We start from the raw sequence: 19555 nt of genomic DNA on the forward strand, positions 1-19555 counted from the left end.
CAGGGGGTGCGGGGTGGGGGCAACTGCCCCAGCCAAATCAACCAAATAAACAAAAATACTTAACTGACCAATTGCATCACAGATAACTCAGTTCTGCCCCCCTAACATAAAGCCTGTCCCCCTAAAATAAATTCTGTCTACGCCCATGTTCACAGCCATCATGGATCAGCAAATAAGCTTAACTAACGAAGACTCATCATTACCAATTCTGAACACAAATGGAAACAAAACTCAAGATGGCCTGATGGTGTCTAGTAGGGTTAACATGTCTCCCATCTTTCCAGGTGATACAAAGGTCCATATGCCAAGATGGGAAGGCAAAAGATAGACTGCATTTCCTAAGCCTGGCCTGTTAGTAACTGATGGAACCACCAATGGCCTGAAAGAATTCTGCTCTTGTATTATTTTGACCTGTGTTTTTGTGCATGTTTGCTTCATTCAACATTTTAGGGTTTTCACTGCCTTGGGTATATTACCATAAAGTTATATAAATGCAGTAAGTAAATCAATTAAAGTTCTAAGAATTTGTCCGAGTCCTATGAAACCTCCCCTATGACAACCTATGTGACAAAATAAGAAAAGAATGCACCACTGTGGCTCAGAAGGCTGAATAATGAACATTGTCTGGGCTCAACTTTCACCTAAGCCCCAGACTCAGTGGCTAAATCTTGAGTATCACTCTCTCATGCCTCAGTTTCTCTTCCACACAAAAAAATAATAGTAACATATTTTGCAGTTTGTTACAAGGAAATGCAAATTATAGATAATACAGAACTGTGCATCCAACACCTAAACAACCTGCATTTCAGAACTTTTTCCATCAATTGTGTTTTATGGATTTCCAATTAATCCCCAGAGCTTTCTCTCAGCTCTTCTCTTAGGAGGCCAAAGTATTTCTCCAAAATTTCAAACTTCAACTCTTACCTCTTCTAATCATTCCCAATAGGGATTCATTCACAGGCCCAAAATCTGACTGCAGATATATCAAACACACTGATCTTTTTTTCTGAGGAAGAATCTACATAAAGGAACTGCCTGCAAAATGTCAACATGCACATCATTTAGCACTCGGTGAACTCCTCAGGCCATCTCTGACTCAGAAACTAGGACATACAAGTCACATTATTGATTCAAATCAAGGATGCAACCATGTATTAGGGCTTTGAAATACCTGTTACATGTTTACCTCTGTGAAGTCCAGAGTAGAAGCTGAAATATCTCCAATAGAATTTAAACACACAGGGGTATCTAATTTGTTTTCACAGTGCTGTTGCACCAGCAGAGGCATCTACTACCCACTCATGAAGAAGGAGAAGGAAGTGTTTTTCCCATCTTCCCCATACCCTGACAGCACCATGCCCAAGCACCACAGCAAATATGTTCCTCCCACAAACCAATCCCCCACTGCCAATCAAAACTCTTATGCTCATGCAAGGGTACCAACTGGCTCTGACCCAACTGATATCACCTATTTGGCAGGGAAGAGCATAACTCAGCTGTCTATGCAGAAGATCTCAACTCTTAAGTTCAATCACCAGCATCTCCAGGTAGGACTGGGAGAGAACCCTGTCTAAAATCCTGTCATGCAGGCAATGCATAGCTAGATAGACTAATGGTCTGACTCAGTAAAAGGTAGCTTTTTATGTTCCTACCTACATTTCCAACATTAATCCCAAACTTTGCTTTCAGAAACTCTTGCGGCCCAATCCAACACCATATGCAAATAGGACATTTGCAATACTGCTGTGGGGATTTGCATCACTAATGCAAATCTCCCATGTTAGGTCCTATTTTGTCTCACCTGGTACAGCAAAGAGAAACGAGGTGCGAACTGAAATAATGGCCATACTTTGCACCAGAGTGGTGGTGAACAAGGGTACTATAAAACACCAGATGCAAGATATTTCTTACACAACTTATTCAACCTAAAAAAGATGAAAATCACAAATAGGGTGTGCCACACTTCAGAACCCTTAAGTGAAATGTAAAAAAACAGCCTGTGATTATTTTTGATTGCATAGTGTGTTTTTCCACACAGCTTCTATACACAATATTACTTAAACAGTTTACAAACTCTCCGCATCCTTTGTGCCTACTTAGCTGCTTGCTTACACAATCTAGGCTCCAAAGAATCTCCCAGGGTTTCTAAACAAGCCCTCTATATTCCAGGACATTCTACCAACACCTCCCTTCAGTACTGAACATCTCAGGTCAAAACTTCTAGGAATTTGGCATAAAAGAGAACAAGTCTTACTGCTCACCTGACGCTTGTGAATTCTTACCTTATGGGAGCAAAATGGCTGCCATATCCAAAACAAAAGAGACCTAGGTTGAAAATCCCAGGTTTTCCCAGGACAGAGATTCTCTTTCAGATCATTTCAGCTTTTGATTTATATTATGAATGCATAAACAAGTCAAAGACTGGCAGTGAATCAAAGGATTCTTATCCCAAAATAAATATGAACAGATCTGAGTCTTTTCCCCATCCCGTGCCATTTAAAATATTGTTAACAAACACATTTTAGTCTAGTTGGTTTAGTTCATGGTCTCATCAACTTTACCTGTTTGTGCCCAATTTTAGGCATTATATTGCCGAGCTGGAACATGTGCAGAAGAGGGCAACCAAGATGATAAAGAGTCTGGAAACCAAGCCTTGTGAAAAACAGTTGAGGGAGTTGGTATGTTTGGTGTTGAGAAGACTGACAGGTGAGATGATGGGCATCTCCAGATATGTGAAGGGCCATCACATGGAAGATGGAGAAAATACGTTTTCTCCGTTATTCTTAAATCTCATAACAATGGATTTAAATTACAAGAAAGGAGATTCCAATTAAACCTTAGGAAGAACTTTCTGATGTCAAGAGCTGCTTGCCAGTGGAATGGACTACCTCAGAAAGTGGTGGACTCCCCTTCAATGGAGGTTTTTAGACAGAGGTTGGATAGCTATCTCTCAGGGAGTCTTTAGCTGTGATTTTTGCATTGCAGGAGTTTGCCTAGATATATGGTATATGGTACTTACTCAAAAATTGAGAGCATGAAAAATTTTGTCCTTGCTTAGGGCACCATATTACCAAAGTCCACCCAAGCTTGGGATCCCTTCCAATTCTGCAGCTCTATGATGCCATGAAAACAGGAGATTTGTCCATTTCCTGACTTAGTAAGCCTAAGGTATTATTTACGTACTTTGTCTCACAAGATATCCAAGTCTTAGAACATGAAAGCATATACAAACAAGAATGAGACTCTATTAGTGCACAAAAATGTATGCTTGTGAAGGAAAAAAATTTCCATGTGAATTCATCTTCATATACAGCAGCCCACAGTTTTGCTGTATAGAATAATATATCACATCTCATAATGGTTGCAGAAAATAGCATGGGGCTTTGCACAAAGCAGAACACTTCTAAAACTGTTCTGAACAGAAAGTACAGTATGGTTTATGGCTTTCACAACAAGAAAAAGATCAACATTTATATCAAACTCATAATTTAGATCAAACATGTAGCATAAAATGCCACCTAACATTTGGAACTCATTGTGAAAGATTTTACATGTTAGATCTGCTGCAATTTTAAGGAATCTTTAAAATCAAGTGTTATTTATACTATTAAGTGGTTTAAAAGAAATAATGACATTAAGGACAGAAACGTTTTCTTACTGTGAATTTGTTTTGCAGTTGTCACATAGAAAGAAATCCTGTCTCTTGGGATGACACATTCTGCTTGCTGATAGAGGCAGAACATGGATTCTTCTAGCCATCTTATCAGAGGGAGGGTTTACCCCACCCTCCAGACCAAATGCAAACAGAAGGAAAACTCCTCAACCCTCATCAATGATTTCACAGACATCCATGGAAAGAAAACCACGATACAGGCCACTGAGCCACCCACTTAAAATTAAACTCAGTGAAAAATGAAACATGGGGGGGGGGGGAGGAGGGAATACAGTGCAAAACCAAGAGGAGAAAGGAGCCACTGATCAGGCCACTCTAACACCAAGCGTGCAAAGTGCACACAGAAAGCACTAACATAATACGATCATGCTAATCCCATAAAAGAAGGGCAAGTAGAAAGTATTTCATGAGATAACTGGAAACAGAAAATCATGGTAAGAAAATTTCCATTCCACCCCACCCCCACGCCATGTTGTATTGAGAGCATTTCTGTCTCTTGGAATGTATTAGAGTCATAGGATCCAAGATGGGTGTCTGGGATCAAACAGCCCTTCTGCAGAACCTTCAATTTTATCATGTTTGGCAAAAATATGGAGGAAACCCAAGTGGCTGCCCGACAGATATCCACAATGGTGAAATTTTCCTTAAAGGCAGCTGAAGAAGACTACTCCGACCCCAAGAGAATGGGTGGGCTAATCCTGTCCCCTGCCCCATTGGGCATTTTCCCCAATGTTTGTAAATCAGTTTATTTCTTGCAAAATACTTAGAGGTTTTGTTATGAACAAGTGGTATGGAAATTTTGTTAAAAATAAATAAATTCTATGTACCCTTAAATGGAGACCTCCTTAAAATCATAAAGAGATATGAGACACAGCCACTTTCTTCTCTAAGGAAAAGAGATGGAAAGACACCCTCCCCTTCCCTAAATTCAGCAGTTCCATCCAAAGAGAAGCAGAGAACAGCACAGACATCTAGCATGTTGCATACTCTTTACTGGGCTTGCAATGGGTTTGGAGAAAATGTGGGCAGAAGAACCTCCTGTGACCTGTGAAATACTGAATTAATCCTAGGAACAAAAGATGGATCTGAGCACTACTACTTCCTGATGTAAAATACGTAACAGGGGACCCTTCACATAGATTTAACAGCCAGCATGAATACCAATTTTAAAGTCAGGAACTTGAGGGCACATGGGGCCATAGGCCTGAAAGGCCATGGATGCTTTTAGCACCCAGTTCAGATTCCATTTAGGGAACTGTGAACCACGGACAGTTTCTGCTGCCCCATCCCCTTGAGGAAGTGCTAAAATAGTGGGGTAGAAGAACAGTGCATTCCTTCCAATTGTGTCAAAAATGCTGCGGTGATTTTGGTCATCCCCTACTGTTAATACTATTGAAAGAGTAGAATTTACTACTTTGTAGATACCACAATGGTTCCAACAGAAGGAGGGAATTTTCTTGTTGTAGGTGGGAGGGGAAAGAGGGGGGAGGGGAAGTTTGGAGTTTGTTCACCATGCAGCTGTTAAACTATTGCAAGTTGTCAACAATTGACTTTTAGATATAATGTTTTCCATGCGTTCCTATAACGTACTTATCATCCTGGAGCATGTATGGATAATTTAAAAATAATCACATGGAATATTAATGGACTGGGGTCACCCATAAAAAGGAGACGGGTTTGGAAGGAATTAAGAAAAAGGGAGACCGGACTTGATTCTGGTCCAGGAGACTCACCAGCGGAGAAGGGGGACTACAATGAGTACGTCTCCCCTCCACTGGGGGACAGTGGTTTGTCTCTCAAGGAACATCTAAGGCTCGTGGGGTAGCAACATGGGTTGCAGATAAATCAGAATTTAAACCTGAACAAACCCTTAGTGATCCTGATGGACGTTACTTGTTTATCAGGGGCACATAGTAGGACCAATGGCTGACTATAGGTAATCTTTATGCACCAAACAACCAACAGGAAGAATTTTTGGGGAAAACATTGACGGAGCTGGAAAATTTCAAAATAGGTCAAACAATCCTGGGGGGAGATTTTAATTTAGTCCTAAATGAACATTATGACAGAAATTGTTCAGGTCAGGGAAAAAAAGGTCAACAGAGACTCCCCATCAACAAAAAACCCCCTGCATAGAATTCTTTAAAAATTCAACTTATATGATATCTGGCGAATGGCAAACTCTGATTTAAGGGACTATAGTGATTACTAAAGTGAGATACAAACTATTCTAGAATTGATTATTTATTGACAACAGAGGGATGGATCCATTGGATCCATTCATCAGAGATCAAAGCAGGAGAAGTCTCTGACCATACTATGGCTATTGCTGAACTGTTGAGAGAAGGAGGATACCCAAGGAACCCAGTATGGAGACTTGACCCATGGCTACTGCAAGATCAGCTGGTTCTCGAACGGTTGCAAAACGAGATACCAGAATTTTTTAAGAATAATGATACAGGATTATATAACCCATCTTTAATTTGGGATACAGTAATTAGAGAAACATTAATCAGTGAGAGGAGTAGAATCAAAAAAATGAAATCAAATATTCATCTCCAATTAAAAAAAGAAATAAAAGAATTAGAAGAAAACCATTAAATAACATGCAGTAACAGAGTGCATCTCAAATTAATTTGGAAAAGGAAAGAATTAGACATGTTAGAAATACCAAAATAGTAACATCCCTTCAATATTTAAATCAACAATAAACCAACTAAAGTAATGTAAATTAAACAGAACAATCCACTCAATAAAAACAGGCAAAGGCAAAATAACACATAATAAACTTAAAATTAAACAAGCCTTTCATGCATTCTATAAGACCTTATACACTTCTGGAACACCATCGCTAAATGCCATTCAGGAATTTCTGACCACAGTTAACATTCCAAAATTAACAGAAGAGCATGCAACTTACTTAAATCAACCCTTCTCACTTGAGGAAATATTAGCTAGTATAAAAAAGACAAAATCATTTAAGGCACCTGGACCAGATGGGTTTACTGGCTATTTTTATAAAACCTTTTCTGAACTTGTAGCCCCATTTTTGCTGAAATTATTTACAGCTATAAAGGATCATGGCCTGATACCTGGAACTTGCAAAAACACACACACCATAGTGCTACCAAAACCAAATAAAGACTTGGAGTCAGTTGAGTCCTATAGGCCTATCTCATTAATAAGTGTTGATTTAAAATTTCTTACAAACATTATTACACACAGGTTAGCGACAATTGTACCGAATTATATACATTCGGATCAGACAGGTTTTATTAGGCTAAGGTCAATAACTACCCCAATTAGGAGGATCCTCAATGTAATATACTGGGGATCAAACCAACCGGCACCAACAGCCATCCTTACATTGGATGTAATGAAGGCATTTGACTGTCTTGAATGGAATTTTCTTTTTGAAACCTTGCGAGGTTTTGGCATGGGAGCCCCATTTATTGCACTGCTGACTACCTTATATCAGGATTGCACCACAAATATTTTGATAAATGGTATACACTCAGAGCCTATATCGATGGGCCAGGGCACGAAACAGGGCTGCCCATTGTCGCCCCTGCTTTTTGCCCTGGCCATGGAACCCTTGGCTCTAGCGCTTAGGGGAGACCTTGAGGTGTCTGGAATACAAATTAATGGGCAGACTCGTCTGGTCTCGCCCTGGAATAAGCCTCCTGGCTGTAATGAAGATTCTTGATGCTTACAGAAAGGTCTCTGGTTTTTGTGTTAACTATAGCAAATCAGACCAGCTATGCATTCATATGCCACCTGAAGTACAACTACAACTTCAGCGCTCCACTGGAATAAAACTTTGTCAGAAATATTTTAAATATTTAGGAGTTATTATCCCCGGGAACCTTCAAAATTTGGAAAAGCTTAATTTTGGTCCAATGATCCAAGAGATTAGACAAAAATTGAAAACTTGGAGCAAGGGTTCGCTGTCATTCTTGGGCCGAATCGCCACTATAAAACTGATTGTGCTGCCGCACCTCCTCTATCTCTTTAGAGTCTTACCAATAGCCATAGAAGACAAAAAATAACAAAATTGGCAGAACACGCTTCTAAAATTTATACACCAGAATAAAAGGCCAAGGTTACCATATAAAGCGTTATATCAACCAGCCAAAGGAGCAGCCCATCTACATAGCATTTTTCTGGTAATTCAAGGATCTCAACAAATAGCTTGGCTAAATATGGAAAACCCAAATGAACAGAATTCAATAAGAGGGGTCCCATTTTGGCAAATTAAAACAAAAACAAAAAAATATTGAGGTAGAAAACCCCAATTTATTATCTAATCTAAAAGTTTGGAAGAAATAGTTCCCACGGGTGGCCTCTCAGTCTTCTCCTGTAATACCGCTGGCATTTCACCCTACTTTCTATAATAGAGACAGAACATTCCCCTTTGAAAAATGGGGAAATGTGGGCCTGTTTTGGCTTAAAGACTTTTACAAAGAAAACACTCCATTGTCTGGATTAATACTACGAGAAATGGTTCAAAACTTTTCCCACAACTGGATGGTAATCCATCAAGTCATCCATTTTATAAGTAGCACAGAAATCCACAAACAAGAGATGAAGTCACTAACTGCATTTGAAAATATTTTATATACCACAGACCCTAGAGGTAAAGGTCTAATTGCTTTAATCTATAAAGCGACTGTAAATTTCTCAACCTCAAAGCCCTCCATGTTGAAGACTAGATGGGAAAGAGACTTGGGAGAAGGGATTGATGATGGTTTGTGGGAAGGGATGTGGCAAAAAGCCCCCTTACGAGCTATTTCTGCCCAAATAAGAGAAAACACCTTAAAGCTAACCCACAGGTGGTACTTGCATCCCACATTGCTAAGCAAAATAGACAAAAATATTTCTCAGCAATGTTGGAGAGATTGTGGGAATGAAGGAACATTTATACACATGTGGTGGAAATGCCCATTGATTAAAAACTTCTGGTTAAAAATATTTAAGGAAATGGAACAAATTACATCTCAATCGATCAATTTAGATCCCAAAATAGCATTGCTTTCTATATTTGTAGACGAAGCACAAAATCTTAGAGACAAAGACTTAATTGTGCGTCTTATAACTGCAGCATGTCTGGCTGTTGCTAGACACTGGAGGACATTAAACCTGAACCTATATGAAGTTTGGTATGCTTATGTCTGGGAATTAATTTTGATGGAAAAGTTAACAGAAAGGGTACGTGAAAGAAAACAACGTGAGAAACTACATAACTTACATAACGTGGTCCTCCTTCATTATATATGCATCAAAGAAAGAACATGCATTTAAACCACCTAAGACACATGGGAGCATGTGGAATGATATTTTTTAAACCAGCAACTGTAGAAATAATTATTTATTTGATTCTATTACTAATGTAATTACCTGGACGTAGTTGGGGCTGTTTTTTTGGGGGGGGGGTAGGGGAAACTGTATTTGATTGCTTGTATTTGATTATATGTTGTTCTTATATTCAAAAAAATATTCAAAAGAATAATAATCATTTTTTAAAAAGGAGTGGGGTGCTAAGAGGAGATAGGGCTCCAAAGACAGCCCAAGTGAACACTTAACATGCTTAGTGGGCATGGAGTGCTGACTGTCTGAAGTCAATAACATTGGGGGGAAACCCACATTAGGAACAATAAAGCTATTCTTTCCTTAACTCTGAAAAAAAAAATGCTGCTCCAGAACGTGTCCTGACACTTAAAGGTATAAGTGTATTGCAAAACTAGGAGAGGGACCTATACAAGAACAGATATTCCCTGAGATAATCACAGTCAAACAGTTTAGAAGTCAAAACCAGCAACATGAATTGGGTCCAGAAACAACAACCTGATGATGATGATCCCCCACCCCCCAAAGATAGCAATACATCAGAAATGTTTTGTTCCAAGTAAATTAATACTCTGGGTACTCTAAACTCCTGCTATCTAGCTCCAGTCCATCACATTTCCTCGTAAAATTGACTTCTTTGAGACAATATACAGAGGGGAATAAACCTAAGTTCTAGTTACTAAAGATGTAAAAAATCAAAGTAATCTAGAACTACCTGCATTTGGTAGGTCTGATGTCAAATGGACAACAAATACGTTTAAAATATTCATGGAAAAGGCTCATGAAGAAATTTAGTTTTCCATTTTGCTAGGAGCACTTCATTCTTATTTGTACATAGAAATTTCAGGTGATGTCATTTACTGAAATGCTTTAGAGTACATTCTGTTTTATTCTCTAGTGTAATGTCAGATTCAGCAAGTTTGCAATCAAAGTTTTTAGTCCCTGGCAGCCAGCTAGAATTGAATGTTGGCAGGCTCTCAATTGACAGGCTCCTACTGAGGTGCCATTGAACCATTAAAGAATAGTGCTGAAATGAAGCTGCTGGGATCTGATTATTTTTAAAGGAATGGCAAATGCTTAAAAAGATCCATGTGGTTTAAAGTTAGACTTTTAACTTTTCAATGAGACAACTAACGTCAACTTTGAAGGCAATGAAAGAACCTATATTTAAATAATGTGAGATAGGACTGTGTGAAATTTCCAGTTATATTCACAGCTAAACTTATGGCTTTCAAACAAGCATAAAAGAACAGGAAATCCAAGAAAAGAGTAAGAAATACACAATGCATACCTAAAGACATTTTAACCTTACTCACAAGGCTGACTCACTAACTCATGGGGTATCAAAGTTGTTAGTGTAAAGTTGTACATGAATCAGAAATTTGAAATTTTGCACACGTGCCATCCAAGACAAAAAAAATGTGTCACATTCCAGTATGAGGAGATATACTGCAAAATGTTTAAGGTAAAGAAACATTATCTAGAAATTGGAATTCCAGCACAGAGGAAGCCAAGCCAGGAATAGATTCAAAGGCTCAAACCGCTTGGCTTGGCTTGGCTTGGCCTACTAGTCAAACCAACCGTTTATGGTTTCCATGGACCAGTCTCTTCTCTCACCTTAACTCTTATCCAGGATGCTACAGAATCAGGCTTGAAAGCAATTATATGTAGCCACAATAGAGGCATTAGAGCAGCAGAGGCCAATTGTTTAGAAGGCAAAGGATGTTTCTGCTCAATAGTTGTCAAAAGGCTGCAACAGTAATTATTGTAAATTTAGTAGCTTAAACTAACTTGCTTCTATCAATGTTTGAGAAGAAGTTAGGGAGGAGCAGAGGCACAAATCAGAAGGAAACTGTGAATGGAGATGAAAAAGCTAGTCAATATTTGTTAGCCCTAACAGGAACTATCATTGTTGTACACTGTCAAAGCTTTTTGCCCTGGGTACAATCTTTTCCATGTTTAGGGCTGCCTCTACATTCAATTATTTCATTTGTCTTACAGTTTTATACAAAAATAACATAAAGACATTTCCCTCAAAACTGCTTCAGTCCTTAATACTAGATATTACCAAAGTCTTTCAGCAGCAGTTGGTTTTTTTAATAAGACAGATAAACAAGAAGTTTTAAGTATAGTAACATTTTCAAATGCTTATATACACAAAAAGTATATTGCTTTTAAATCTACACTCTCAAAGAGCTCCAAAGGGTCTGATGAGTCTGACCTTCCCTTTGCGGAAATCATGATGCTTCAGGCAAGGCTTGTTCCTCTATAGATCTTAAAATTCCAAAGTTAGTAACACTGAATATTCCTATCCACAAAATGCTACTCCTACTTCCCTACATTTCTTAACATTTTAAACTCTGCATCCCACTTTTCTACCACAAACAATCCAAACCATAAGAGGTGATTAATCAAAACAATTAAAATAGTAAATAAAAATACAACAGAATATGGAAATAACATAGGAAGAGAACTCCCTTTGCTACAACCTCCTACAAATCACATAGATGTGTAATGCATTTTACTAACTAGCTAGTTAGTGAGAGGGAACCCTGAATTACTGAAGCCTCAGATACTGGGGTTCTCTCGTATAATTAAGATAGCCAGAAGTGAGAAGGATGATGACGGGAGAGTGTTATTTCAACTATAGCACCCCATCAGTTGAACATCTCCACAGAAAAGCTCACCTGGTGTCTACCATGTCATATTGTCAATGCTAGGTCCTACAGATTTTTGCTCTCCCTGCCAATCTTCTGAATTTTCTTTACAGTGTTTTGGTTTTATAATTATGGGTGCAGTTTTACCTGTCTGATTTAACCATACAGGAACTTGTGCTTATATAAAATCCATGTACAACAGATGAGAATTAGCTGGATCTTGGAAAGGTCAAGGGTACATAAATATTTGTTCCTTACAAAAAAAATAATTCTGCATATAGTAAAGCATGTTTTATTATACCAAATTCAGTTTACCTATGATGTGTAATCGCATTCATCATGAAAACAATTAAACCCACTGAAAATGTTCTTTGATTTAGGGCAATTTCTTCTCTATCATTTTCTCCTATCTAAATCTCCACAGGCTCTTGCTCTATTGTTCCCTATTTCTGAGCCAAAGAATGAAAAGACTAACATTTAAAAAATGCAGGATCAACAGGTCAGGGCATAGGACAAGACAAAAACTATATGAAGAGAAGCAGTCTACCAGATATACAAAGAGACTGAAAAAAACATCACTGAAGCAACACATAAAATAAGATTGGCAGGTGGTCCGCTTTATTTCTTTCTGACTTCTTCCTGCTTGCTGTTTCCGCCCAATTTTGTCAGGTTCATCTATTGGGTCTTGTTAGTGATTGCTAGAGACCTTTTACCTGCAGGGTATTCTTTTCTTTTAATAATGATACGCTTCTCCAGGAACACATATGCTGCACAAAGGAAGAGGTGAAGTGAGAAATATAGAACGTGCACTAAAAATCCACTGTGTTCTTTCTTTGGCTTCCCAGCTGCCCTTTTCAGGTTGATAGGAATTTCTGACATGTTGATTTGCATTCCCTAGATCATATCCTGTTACTCTAAAGAACAATTTATTTCCAGACAATAGTGTTCAAAAGCAGGCACAGTTTCTGTCACATTGTGTTTCATGCTAAGAGGTAGTACTAGTACTGCAGCAATAAATATTCCCATTATTCATTCAGGTGTCCACATAATCCACAACCAAAAAATGCTGCAATAGAAACAACCAGGGCAGGCTCAATTTCCAAACAAGTGACTGCTGGAAGCAGCATATTAGGAATGTTGGCACACTTCTTGACATGAGAGGGTCAAGCATGTATAGGTCTTGTCAGCACACCAGTCTCCTAAGAGAAGAACTGTGTGCCAAAGGAACACAGAGAGAGTAGGTAAGCAGAGGATGGAGAGGATAGCTGAGGGGCTTCTTAATCACACACCAAACAGAATTCACATTCTTCTTTTTTCTCCTTCACTAATACTGCAGCAAGAAGGTCATCTGGTACAGAAGCTCTCTTCTGGTATTTCTGATGCTACGTTTTAGCATTACATGATTGAAAGGAGCTCTGCAATATGATGTTGATACTGACAGAATCAACAAAGCATTTTAAGTGACAAAGGCCCCTTCCAGTCTGGTAATCCTATTCTGTCTTCCTCTCCAAAGACTTCTGCATTCACTACTACTACATTGCCACCCTCTTTCCTTCTCTTCTCCTTTAACTGGCCACTCTCCTCAGTTTGTGTCCTACTCATGCTTTATCCCTATTTCATGCTCCCCATCCTGCATCCTTCCACTCGCTGGGGCATGATTTCAAGTTTATTTTCCCCTACTTCCTCTCAAAATCTAATCAAGGACTTTGCATAAGAAGCTCACTGAAAGTGAAACTGATGTTATCCTTTACTATCCCCAACGTATTACAAATTAAAAGTGCTTGCCAAAGGGCTGGCCTCATCTCGTTAAAGACTAAGAGTAGTGAAGCTTCTGTGCAAAATTGCATGGACTTAAGAACATGGACTTAAGAACAGTAAATCAACTGTAAGAGATGTTAGGTAAAGGTAAAGGGACCCCATTAAGTCCCTTTAGGTCCAGTCGTGGACGACTCTGAGGTTGCAGCGCTCATCTCGCTTTATTGGCCGAGGGAGCTGGCGTACAGCTTCCGGGTCATGTGGCCTGCATGACTAAGCTACTACTGGCGAACCAGAGCAGTTAACGGAAACGCATTTACCTTCCCGCCGGAGCGGTACCTATTTATCTACTTGCACTTTGACGTGCTTTCGAACTGCTAGGTTGGCAGGAGCTGGGACCGAGCAATGGGAGCTCACCCCGACCTTCTGATCGGCAAGCCCTAGGCTCTGTGGTTTAGACCACAACGCCACCCGTGTCCCACGTAAGAGATGTTACTGGCTGCCTAATCTCTAAAAGAAGAGGCAAATTCTATGTTACACAGCTGATCATTCTGAAAACGGTACTTTGCTGCTTTTGCTACTTCCTTACTATTTGTAAAGCAAGCAGTACATTTACATGCAGGTAAAGGTAAAGGGACCCCTGACCATTAGGTCCAGTCGTGACCAACTCTGGGGTTGCGGCGCTCATCTCGCTTTATTGGCCGAGAGAATCGGTGTTTGTCCGCAGACAGCTTCCAGGTCATGTGGCCAGCATGACTAAGCTGCTTCTGGCAAACCAGAGCAGCGCACAGAAACGCCGTTTACCTTCCCGCCGGAGCAGTACCTATTTATCTACTTGAACTTTGATGTGCTTTCGAACTGCTAGGTTGGCAGGAGCAGGGACCGAGCAACAGGAGCTCACCCCGTCACAGGGATTCGAACCACCGACCTTCTGATTGGCAAGTCCTAGGCTCTGTGGTTTAACCCACAGCGCCACATGCAGGTACTCCCTGCTAATGACTAATTCTCCTAGACTATTATCACAAACCTATTCAACACTGTTGGGCCAATATTGCACTTTCAAACAGGCATGCAATGCAGTTTGGGCAATTGTCTCTAACCACATTTTTTCCACTGTGACACAAATCTAAAATCAGATATTAAATCTGTAGAGTTGAACAAAGTTAACAATAGAAAAATACAGACTTCTGCATAAAAAATGTAATACTGTCCCATTGTTCTTTTATTGTTTGGCTGTAGTGGGAGGATTTCATTCTATTTCCTACCTTTATCTCGTCTTCCCCAAGGTAATCCAATAATCCACACTCAAAATCACCGATAAACAGGCCAATTACAAACCCTTATCAACTTCTGGGAAACCTGTCAGAATGAGCCTCAAGCAAAAAGAAGCTTAACAATTCCTATTAAGTTGTATGCATTTGGAGTCTTCTGTTCAGCACCTCATCTGATGGTATCAGCTGCTTTCCATCCAACACATAATGAGGTTTATGATCATTATGTGGAAAACCTGCAACAGCCTGATTTTTCTATCTGTGAAAACTGATTGAGATAATAGAATAAAATGGTCTCATGCAAAATTTTCACAGATTATAGTTTGCCATATTTCATTAAAATGAGATTCAGTAAAAGATAAATAAATCTGATAATATGTTGAAACCAAAAAAAACCACTGGTACAATTCTATTCCAAAACCCTCTACCATATTTGTTAAGTAAACTCTACTATTCCCACAATAGTTTTTACCCACATGCACAGAAGAGCTTCTAACATATAAAAGTAAATTCATGGCAAGGGTAGTATCAAAGTTACGTCTTCAGTTAATAAATGTGATGTTACAATGTTCCAAAGCCATAATATTGAAAAGGATTTCCTTGTCAGAGATTATTTTGTTCCCACACTCATAACATTCAATTTCAAATGTTAATTACAGCAACAGCTTGGTTCTGCTTCTATTTCTGAAAAGTACATGCAGTTCTCAACCTTTTTAGTCCAATGCAAGATATGTGGCGCTTAAAGCAAAAACAAAAAATCTGAAGACTACGTGTTCTCCTCATTAATACAATAAAATAGTGGGTAAACTTGTTTGTTTCAAAACAAAAATAGACAACTATTAATGGTGGTCCTCAACTTGTGCCAATTTTTTAAAAAGAGAACATTGCCATCATAACTTGAGAAATTAGGCATAATGAACAAGGAGGCAATATACATCAGAGCTAAGCTGACAAGCAATTTTAGTTTTGTTTTCACTTGCATTTTCTGACCTCCAGTTTTTTGTGAACACTTTTGACTGCACCTTCAAATATGCCCTCTATTTAAGAATCCGAGACCAGGGAGAAGAGTTGGTGGAAGAAGACTGGAAAAAGTTTAAAGACTATTTACAGAAATACTGTAAAATTAATGAATGTTAAAAAAATGTTAGAATGAAATTATATGGCTTCAGTAGAAATGTTATAAGGAATCAAATATAAACAGATTAATAGAGTATTAAAGGAAAAAACAAGGTTAGAATGTGTTAAGATAATTATAGGATAGAAAACAGAGGAAGATGGAAAGGAATTGCTGAAACAATTAACAGAAGTGGAATACAAAAAGGGAGGTGCGAGGAGGTCGTTGAAATAAGTGAATGAAAGACAAGATATTGAAATTGTTTGATGTGTTTTAAACTGCTAGTTTAATGTGTTTGTGTTATGTAGTGTTTTTGTATTGTATTGTTTTGTTCATATTTTTTTTATCTATGTTTGTAGTGTTTAAATTGTTGGGAAACTAATAAATATTATTTTCAAAAAACAACAAATATGCCCTCTATTTATATGGTCAAAAATTCACCAAAAGCTGGCTTTTAAGGCTCCTGAGAACTGTATATAGCGCTGAGGTTGCCTACATGAGACCAGAGCCAGTTCTTCCATTTAGGCAACAGTCCCCAAGGCAACTGCCCCACGGGTTACCTGGTCTAGCAGCATGGAAGTGGTGCCAGCATCAGTGCTGATTTTGGCTAAAATTTTGCCCGAAATCATGTGAGATCTTGCTGGTGCTGCTTCTCCGCCAGCAGCGAAGGAGGTAGTGAGGGAGAAGAAGCAGTTCCCGTGGCAGCAAGGCAAGGCGGCACTTCCTGTTTTGCCTCAAGTGGCAGAACGGGACACACTGCCCCTGCACAGGACAATACAAGGAAACACCAAAGCCTTGGCGACAGGAGTGCTGAACGAGCCCTGGGTGTTTCAGAACAAGCTGTCAGAAGTTCCTGAAAAACTGATCTAAACCTGAATCCAAGATCATTTATATGTTTTAAAACAAGGAAATCATGGAAGTACATTGAAGATTTATGGAATTTCTCAGAAGTCCCTCTTTATATTCTCTAGAGCCCTTCAAGTCAGCTGCTGGCTGTCATTTTCTTTAAAAACCACCAGTACCTCCAAGGTGGAGCTTGGGGCAGGAAACAACAGGCATCAGTGGGGGGGGGAGGTGCTATTCCCCCTCATCACTACATTTGAGGAACTAGGGGAAAAGAAAAATTGCAGCTTCCCAAAGAAGATTCACTACTGGCTTAAAAACAGCAACAAAAATCAAAATCAAAAATAGAGAGACTCATTCAGACCACAGTCATCCATTTTACCCAAGCATTGTAAAGAAAAATATACAACTTAAAAGCACAAAAAGTAACACAGGCCTTAAAAATTAACTGCTTAAAATGTACTTTGACTGCAATTCTATGCACACTTACATGGCATTTAACAAAGTGTGACTTACTGAACTTTTTGAACAAAGTGGGACTTACTTCTGAATAAACATGCCTAGACTTGTGCAGTTAGACAAAGTCAAGACACACAAATTTACCCAATGCAATTATTAACCATGAGGTGTCAGCATATTTAACTCATTAATTTTCCAAACCAATACAAATAAATGCTTGCGAGGCTCTAACAATCCATACCTTGATTCTTTAAATATTATATTAGCTATCCTCGCTTGGCATTAGTTTACTTTTTAAGCTACTTTATTTTTGGCATCAATATTAAGGTAAAATTGAATCCATCTATGTACGTGTCTCTCTCAGCTATTTTTTGAAATTCCAAACATAATGAGTCCAAAGGAACATATCCTATACTTGATTTATTTCTAATGTATTTATAATTGATAGCCTTATTGATACCCAGAATTCTTTCATAATGACTTCCTACTATAAATTATTAACTAATACCAGAAGAAACATTCAGTGAAGTACAGTACAAGGACATGGCACATTGTACAAAGACATGGCGCATTGGTTTACAATGTTAGCTTTTTTGTGCACAATCAACTGCCACACTTAACCTTCATTTCATTGGCCACTGAGAGAAGGAAGATATACTGAAAAACTGTCAAGCCCTATGCAGAGCGCATTGAACAAAATAAAAAGAAGAAATTTCAACTACTTACAAACTTCCCCTTCTTGGAAGGCTCAGTTCCTTCTGCAAATGAAGAAAAATGTAATTATAAAATGAATTCTAAGCATACAATAAGAATATTTTTCAATCATTTACCTAAAATGCCACATATGAATGGTTCAGACATCTTATTCTAGACTAAGATTTGTTTTTAAAACTACCTTAGTTCTTTGTGCACTATTTAATATTACAAAGTTGAAAACTGCCTTAAGTGATTGCCTCTTATTTTGTTATACAGTATACGAAACTCTAGTACTTAATTCTGCAATCAGAAATCCCACTCAATGCCAAATCTTTGGGAGGAGCAGCAACTGCATAGTTAGCTTCAGAAAATTCTTGGCCTCTAATTACCAGGAAACAGGCAGTTTTCCATTAATAATAAAATAGAGCCCAGGCAGTTTTCAGTCAGACTCACCTTTATGGCATGTAAAATGGGTCCTTACAAAACATTACATACTTTATTTAAACCCTTACTGCAGGACTATAGGTTGAAGCCCAACTTAACTGTCTATGGCAGAAAGGTTCTTTCCATCCATACAGAAGGCTTTAATCCAGAGGAGGGAAGAAGAGTTGGGGTAATTGTCATCTATTTCCCCCTGTATCTGTTCCATAGTACTCCACAGCAGCTTCTAACTCTTCAGAGATTTTTGAAGGTTGCAAGGGACTGCAGGGGAGAGGGTGAATTGGCAAAGTGTGATCTCCCCCACCAGCAGGAGCAACACCTGGATGGAACTCCAATCCAGGGGTGCTCACACTAGCAAAAGCAAAAGGCCAGGATCTAAGACTATATATTTAACACTCACACAATATAAGCTTGCAGCACAGTGAGAGAAAATGTATAGCTCTTGTTGTTGCTGAAGCCACATTTTAAGTATATTTGCTCATCTTTGTTGAATCTCAAAACCTGAATTCAACATCAGATATATCATTTAAAACAAGAGTGTCATCAGGATACATTGGCAATTTGTGGCAGTTCTAAAAAGTAATTTTTCTTACCTTAAAGTTATTATACACAAACACACACCTCATTTGAATTCCAGCACAGCAAATGCTACTTAAACATAAACTAAAATAAAACACGACAGAGAGAGCAAACTAACAATACATTGGTAAAGTTTCTTTCTAAGTTCTATTTTTAATTCTATTTCTTCATATTTTTTCAGTTATGCATTATAGTTCAGAATATCAAAAACAAATGCTGAGTTATTGTACGCTTGAAAGCATTCAATACACTCACACAGCAACAAATGTCAATTTCCGTCCCTCTTTTCATACTCTACTGTATATAAATGAAGGATTCCCAGTTCCCATCTTATAAAGAATTAATGCCTGAATTTATTTATTTTCCTGCAAACCACCACCATCCAATTCTTTTTTCTTTTGCATTGCACTATTTAATTTTAAGTGAATGGTGATGGTCGATGGGTTGTTGCTTTTAACCTAGAAATGTTGGGGCATAATAAACTTTTACCCATGTTCTGAGAAACACAAGGATTTCCTACAAAGGGATTTTGCACAAATGTAACATTTCTTGTGGTGCCACATACTAACGAGGTCTGTTTTGGGATTAATCAGAAGAGAATGTTCTCCCCTTTCCTCCCCTTGATTTATTCAGCCTCATATTTCTCTTCCACCTCCACTGTCATATTATTTAACATATCTCCAACAAAGAAAACTCATCTACCCTCAAATCTAAATTGAAA

At 38.5% G+C, this 19555-nt stretch overlaps 1 protein-coding gene across 6 annotated transcripts in view; it reads right to left on the reverse strand.

Annotated features, from left to right (window-relative positions):
- The window catches only part of MAST4 (microtubule associated serine/threonine kinase family member 4), a gene marked incomplete at its 5' end in the record, with an annotated part of 210082 nt that overhangs the window by 112230 nt on the left and 78297 nt on the right, over window positions 1–19555 (reverse strand). For 5 of the 6 annotated variants that reach the window (XM_081880686.1, XM_081880685.1, XM_081880683.1 and 2 more), the window contains one exon: window positions 17845–17876. The exons of the other annotated variant lie outside the window; for it this stretch is intronic. In XM_081880686.1, the coding sequence (XP_081736812.1) occupies window positions 17845–17876 (32 nt within the window). The remainder of the gene's footprint in view (window positions 1–17844; window positions 17877–19555) is intronic. 6 annotated transcript variants of the gene reach the window in all.

This window comes from Podarcis erhardii, assembly GCF_964252035.2.
Source record: "Podarcis erhardii genome assembly, chromosome: 11".
Taxonomy (NCBI): domain Eukaryota; kingdom Metazoa; phylum Chordata; class Lepidosauria; order Squamata; family Lacertidae; genus Podarcis; species Podarcis erhardii.